This window comes from Pelophylax lessonae, assembly GCF_965119305.1.
Source record: "Pelophylax lessonae genome assembly, chromosome: 5".
In the NCBI taxonomy this organism is placed as follows: Eukaryota; Metazoa; Chordata; class Amphibia; order Anura; family Ranidae; genus Pelophylax; species Pelophylax lessonae.
Window position 1 is genome coordinate 179,117,803 of NC_138772.1, and position 7,374 is coordinate 179,125,176.

General features: G+C 41.7%; 1 protein-coding gene across 1 annotated transcript; it reads right to left on the reverse strand.

Annotated features, from left to right (window-relative positions):
- Nucleotides 1–3,722: 3,722 nt before the first annotated feature.
- Nucleotides 3,723–4,271, reverse strand: LOC309556456 (uncharacterized protein; the record flags this gene model as incomplete). The annotated part of the gene is made up of 1 exon (XM_082258916.1): nt 3,723–4,271. A coding segment is annotated over one exon (486 nt), but the record flags the coding sequence as incomplete, so codon positions are not given.
- Nucleotides 4,272–7,374: the final 3,103 nt, after the last annotated feature.

Genomic DNA, 7,374 nt, shown 5'->3' on the forward strand with positions numbered 1-7,374 from the left:
GACCGTAGTTTGTCGCCATCCCACGGGTGTGCGCAATTTTAAACCGTAACATGTTGGGTATCTATTTACTCGGCGTGACATCATCTTTCACAATATACAAAAAAATGGGCTAACTTTACTGTTTAGTATTTTTTAAATGCAGTGAAATGTGATTTTTCAAAAATTTTCCAAAAAAATGGCGTTTTAAAGACCGCTGCGCAAATACCGCGTGACAAAAAATATTGCAATGACTGACATTTTATTCTCCAGAGTCTTTGCTAAAAAAATATATATAATGTTTGGGGGTTCTAAGTAGTTTTCTAGGAAAAAATACTGATTTTAACTTGTAAACAAAAAGTGTCCGAAATAGGGCTGGGGCTTAAGTGGTTAAGTTGAATTGGTTTGTAAATCGGAACAGGTACATTTTTTAAGTGTAGCCAAAATAATAATTTTAAAGTTTTTTGGATAGCATAGGGAAGGATTAACACTCCTTTAATATTTATTTTGCTGTCTCCATCCCTGTTCAGAAGATTTCACCTCACTTTTTGTCCCTATGACAACTGGTTTTTGACAGTTTTAGGTTGTTGTGGAATCAAGGATTAGTGATAAAGCTTGAGTGGAGACACCTTTTTCCCATTAGAACTTTTACAGGAGTGAATTTCCCTTCCTAGGGGTAGATTTCTCCTCACTTCCTGTTGTCTCTCTCCGTTTGTAAGTAGGAGTAATTTGTAAGTCGGATGTTTGTAACCTGGAGACCGCCTGTAATTGTTTTAGGGGATGTCTAGCTGAGGGCACTCTTGCTCATCCTTGGTGGGAGTGTCCAATTGTGTAATAATACTGGTCTAAGATATATTGCAAAATACATGTTCTAATAGGCTGCAAACTGCAGAAAATACATTTTTGTAACCTTACTGAACAAAAAACCCTCAGATTATACCCCAAATCAATTTAACCACATACTACCTGCCCACCGTCAAATGACGGCAGAGCGGTGTATCTATTATCCTGGGACGCCGTCATATAACGGCACACCAGAACAGCCTCTCTTGCGCGCTCCCCGGTCAGTGTGTGAGGCGAGGAGAGCCGATCAGCGGCTCCTCCTCATAGGGGACACAAATACAAGTAATCAGGGCACTGATCATCAGTGCCCTGATTACACAAAATGTAAAAAACGTGCCAATAATGCCTACCATCAGTGCCCACAGTGCCCACCATCAGTGCCCACAATCAGTGCCCATAGTACTGCCAGTCAGTGCCCATCAGTGCCTGCTCATCTAGGCACTGATGGGAACTGACTGGCAGCAGTATGGGCACTGATTGTGGACACTGATGGTGCTGCCCATAAGTGTCCATCAGTGCCACCCATAAGTGCTCATTAGTGCCACCCGTCAGTGCCCATCAGTGCCACTTGTCAGTGTCCATCAGTGCCGCCCGTCAGTGCCGCCTCTCAGTGCCCATCAGTGCTGCCTCTCATTGCCCATCAGTGCCAACTATCAGTGCCACCTATCAGTGCCCATCAGTGCGGCATATTACTACCTCCTCATCAGTGCCACCTCATCAGTGCCCATAAGTGCCACCTCATCAGTGCCCATAAGTGCCACCTCATCAGTGCCCATCAGTGCAGCCTATCAGTGCCCATCAGTGCTGTCTCATCAGTGCACATCAATGAAGGAGAAAAATGTATTTATTTTCAAAATTTACTCACAGAAAATAAGAAAAACTTTTTTTTCAAAATTTCCTGTCTTTTTTCTTTTTTTTTTTTGTAAGAAATAAAAAATCCAGAGGTGATTAAATACCACCAAAAGAAAGCTCTATTTGTGTGGAAAAAAATTTCATATGGGTACAGAGTTGTATGACCGCGCAATTGTCATTCAAAGTGTGAGAGCGCTGAAAGCTGAAAATTGGCCCGGGCAGGAAGGGGGTAAAAGTGCACTGTAGGCAAGTGGTTAGATAGCTCCAACGAATCTTTAGTATCTTTAGTATTCTTTACTGCTTCAAACAAGTGATTGTTCAGTTCCTCGTTTGTTGATCAAATAATGGGTATTAATGGCAGCAGTCTATCTCCTAGCCAATTATCCATCTGCTTAATATTGTATGAGACATTAAAGGGTGGTGAGGGCATGGCTGGCCCAAGACATTGTGCTGCCTGGGTCCAAGAATAAAATGCTGCTTTAGTTTGGATAAAGAAGCATTAAATCCCCTGTTTTTTTTTTTTTTTTTGTGTCCCATTGAGGAGATTTTCCTTCACTTCTTTCCCCAAAGACACATGTAGTAGAGACTGTTAACCTGGCAAAGGGAATGTTATTGCAGCCTAGTAAATAGGATGAAGTATATTCACTTCCATCATCCAATCAACTGCAAGCAAAAATCTTGTTAGTTTTTTTTCTTGCATGATAGGGTATTTAACCTTCCTAGCAGTATTCCCGAGTGTGGCTTGGGTTTAATTTTCAGTACCAAAAGCGGTAACCCCAGAGCCACACTCAGGATTACCCCAGAATGATACTCACCTTCCCCTGCAATCCCCCGCCGACCTCCCCAGCGTTCCTGCAGCCTTCCTCCCGCTGTCCTCTCGCTCTTTGCTCGGCCGATGCCGGCACCTTCTTCCGGTTCCCTTCCCTGCAAGCGCAGCGTCGCAGGGGGGGTGAAATCGGCGGGAGATTAAAAAAAAAAAATTTACTTGATACAGTATAATCTGTTAAAATTACAACTTTGTATCATGCTATTTCACCTAGAGGCTTTTCCGGTGCACTGCCTGTACTTTTTCCTTTACTTTGTGCCTGGAAAATTGATAACATCCAAGGCGTCCAAAAAGCATTCTTTTAGCTCAAAAACACTTTTGGACGAACTGGAAAACAGCGACGGTGTATCGGAATAATTTGAAGAACTGAGCAATAGTAAGGTACTAAAAGTGACAACGGCAACGATCCTGTGACTGAGCTCATCGATGTGCGGACTTGGACCCCCCGAGTACAGATTCTCCCTCATAATGAAATATCTCCACTTTGAAAAAAATGAAGAATTTGATGAAATTTGTTATTATTACATTATAATTTATGATTTCATGTTTCAAACTTTATCATACGCGGGATGTCTACTAGACTCTTGTTTGGACGGATTTAAGTGAGTTATTCCTAAGAATCACAGGCCTAAAATATAAAACATTTTTCCATGCAAAAAAATGTACCCCTTCTAGCACAGAAATTTTTCACGTTATTTACTAGGCTGAATGAGCTTTAACTTTTGCTAATTGGGCGGTCTCTAATCCTTTATTAAATAGAATAGTTCTATAATTAGATATTCTCTAATCCTCTAAATTGATGCAAATCCTCACTTCCAATATATACCTGTTCCAGTGGCAACTGAAAATGTTGGGTTTTTCCTGACTTTCAGTCCTGAAGATAATATCACCAGGACAAATAGTGAGGATCATTCTCCCCAGTGGGGACACAGACAACAAAAAAAAGGGTCAGATTGGTAACCCTTACCTACTATATTCAAAACTAAAACATTTTAGTGTGAGAAATTTTTACCTAAAATTTTTACCTAAACCATTGAAAATTCATGTTTATATGCAAATCAGTTGTTATTAAAATTATGTTTATTAGAAGGCAAACAAGAAAAACATTATCCAGTGCAGGTTGTGTCTAGAAATACAAAGAGTAGATTAGCATTTTAAAAACAAAGAAGTCCAAATAAAATAAATAACCTGTGACATGTATACAATATGGCAGCATAAAGGTAGATTTATTTATTTTTTTTTTTTACTCAAGAAAGTTCTCTTTATTACAAGTCCTTTTACAAAAGTTTTAGTCAAAGAGACCGAAGCCCATGTCATCATCCGACTCCTCAGACTCTTCCTTAACTTCCTCCTTTTTCTTCTCTTCAGCTGGAGCAGCTCCTCCACCAGCAGCAGCAGCAGCTGGGGCATCACCAGCTGCAGGGGCTCCACCACCGGCTCCAACGTTGCTGATCAGACTGCCAATGTTAACATTGGCGAGAGCCTTGGAGAACAGGCTGGGCCAGAAAGGCTCCACGCTGACTCCTGCTGCTTTGATCAGAGCGAGGATCTTGTCTTCCGTGATGGTGATATCGTCATCGTAGAGGATGAGTGCGGAATAAATACAGGCGAGCTCGGAGACGGAGGCTATGGCTGTGTGTGATGGACGCTCGTAGGGTCGCGGATGGCAGAGGAGTCGGGTGCTAGTCGCCGGATGGACACCAGGCCTTAGCTTCACAAGAAGGACCGAGCACCTTAATCCGTCGCCGTACTTCAGCGAAAGAGCAAGGTAGAATTATTTTAACAACTTGAAAAAGTGTGATTCCCAGATACCAGGACAGAAGAAAGACAGAAAAAGAAATCAAAAAGAAGATAGAAGAGAGGTGGTAAAAAATAGAAGGGGGGGGAGGAGAAAAGGGCACGGGGGTAACATTCAGCTTAGGTTCATTAATCTTATCTTAAAGAGACTGGCCTCACAAGAAAACAAAAAATTTTAGGAAAAATATGGTTTATGTTTCGCTGCACTAAACTATTCCATTTTACCCATATCTTGAGCAATCATACGTTCAAAATTTCAAACCATTCCCTCAGAATAAGGGATCACCTTTGACTTCCAATGCCGAGGGATAAATTGCCAGGCAGCAATTAAAAAAAGTTATAAAGTGAAGCGTTTCACCGATTTCACTGAACCAGGGATCATAGACAGCAATGGTGTCTGCAGAATATTTTGGTGATTTGTGAGATAATAATTGTTAAGTTGAAAATCTTATCCCAAAACTGTATAAGGAGTGGGCAACTCCACCAAACATACTGTAGATAAAGGTACCTTCGTGTCCATTGCACTGCCAACAGATATTTGTTATATTTGGAAAAATCTTTTTCTGTTCAAATATTATTTATTGATACAGAATATACGGTATCATACATAGCATAGTAACTCTTGAGGGGCAACCCCATGAAAAAAAGAGGTAAGACAAAGTATATAATATTGCAATAATTAAATATTGGGACTAATTTTTCGCTATTCAGAGATTCGGATATATCGGAATACCCCCATGCAGAATAAACAAAGTTTACCGAATGCTCTGAATAACAAAACTAAATTGGTCCACATTTCAGAAATTCAAGTTGAAATTTAAATAAAATATTACATAGAATTTCAGTCTAATTCAAACTGTAAACATATTTCTGAAATCAAAGACTGTGTGTGTTATTAGAGTACCATTTTGAAATAATGCTGTGTTCATTACGCCAAAGATGATTTAACCACTTCCCGGATGTCATATAGCAAAATGACGGTCACAATGTGGTTGCACTATCCTGAATGTGCGTCATATGACGTCCAGCAGGGTGGGCCACTCTGCACAGAGCGGCGATCGGTGGTGCCGTGTGTCACTCTGGCACACCGCATCTCCGATCCCTAGGATGTAGGCTCTTTACCTTGTGACCAGCTGTTTCCAATCACAGCTGGTCACAAAGTAAATAGGAAGTGCCATTGATTGGCTTTCTTCAGTTTGTGCCTGACAGACGTGATTAGAGGAGAGCCGATCGGTGGCTCTCCTGACAGGGGGGCATCTGTGCTGGTAATCAGAGCATTGATTACCAGTGCAGACCCTTGGGGATGCCACCAGGGATTGCCCACCCATGGCCACCAGGGATGCCCACCCATGGCCACCAGGGATACCCACCAATGCCACCAGGGCCACCTATAAGTGCCCATCAGTGCCGCCTATTAGTGCCCATCAGTGCCCTATCAGTGTACATCAGTGCCGCATATCAGTGCCCATCAGTGCCGCCTATCAGTGCCCATCAGTGCCGCCTATCAGTGCCCATCAGTGCCGCCTATCAGTGCCCATCATAGCTGCATATCAGTGCTACCTATCAGTGCTGCCTATCAGTGCCTCTTCATCAGTGCCACCCCATCAGTGTCACTCCATCAGTGCCTCCTCATCAGTGTGGTCTCATCAGTGCTCATCAGTGCAGGAAAAAAACGTATTTATTTAAAAAATGTTATAACAAACAAAAAAAAAACGTTTTTTTTTTCCAAATTTTTCGGTCTTTTTTTATTTGTTTAGCAAAAAAGAAAAAACCTTTCGGTAATCAAATACCACCAAAAGAGAGCTCTATTTGTAGGAAAACAAATGACATACATTTGGTTTTGGTACAGTGTTTTATTTAAAATGCAACAGCGCTTAAAGCTGAAAATTGGCCTGGGCAGGAAGAGGGTGAAAGTGCCCAGTATTGAAGTGATTAAAGAGTCATTGGAATCATTTGATGAAGATTCTTCTTTTGTTTGTTCACTTTGCCACATTCAAATCGAAAAAAAAATCTAACGTTTCCGATTCAAAATTTATCAATTCAAAAGTTTTGTTAGCTTCTCACTTTTGTGACTCTCTCAAAGATGTCGAAGTAGGTTTCAACATTATCCTCCAGGAGCAATTTCCATAAAGTGCTCTTTATTAGCAGTCCGAGTGTGGATGTTGGCCCCTATGCCACCATCTGCCTCTCTGACAGGGCCTGTATCTGCTGCTGTAGAGACAGCTACACTTGTTTTGTCCCTTTAAGAAGGCTTGGTTTGCTTCAGTCAGTTGTTGCATCTGTTGGGTGGTTAAACAGTTTGCCTCTTGCAGTAGCTTTATAGTCTACTGCTAGTTAGCCTTTGTCAATAAAAGCTATTTTATATGCTCATCTATTTTTTTTTTTTCTTTTTTTCAATAATAGCTTGTCAGTCTTTTTAAGGTGTTGCTAGTAGTGTTGAGCGAACACGGACTGTATTATTCGTGTTCGTACCGAATAATTGGATTTTTTTTACCCGAACACGGACACGGACACTTTACTGTATGTTCGGGTAAAAATCCGTGTTCGGTCGTTTTATTTCCGGGTTTTGCATGCTTTGGCGCTCTTTTCATGGCGGGCTTTCAACAGCCAATCAACAATCGTTTAACTGGTGTGCCTTAAGCCATCCCAGCCATGCCTGCAAATGTCTTAGTAGCTGTGATTGGCCGTCTGAAGCATGTGACCAAGTCTTTATAAGTTCGAGGCAGCCGCCGCAGCAGCGTCATTCTGCTGCTTAGCTAAGGGACAGAGCACACATCAATGTGCTGGCTGCTGATTAGGGAAAGATAGGCAGGAAAAAACCATTTGTGTCCGGATAGAATTGAGGGACAGGTCGGAGTGTTTAGGCAGGGCGAGTTGTAGGCATTTTAGGGATAGAGTCTGCTGAATTATAGGGTCAGTGTCTTCTACAAACTACAATCGATATTGCTGTGTGGGGGGTGGGGTGAATCTGCACTCAATCCTGATCTACGATCTCTTCTCAATCCTGTTAGGGACAGAGTCTGCTGAATTTTAGGGAAACTGTGTTCTACAAACTACAATCGATATTGCTGTGTGGTGTG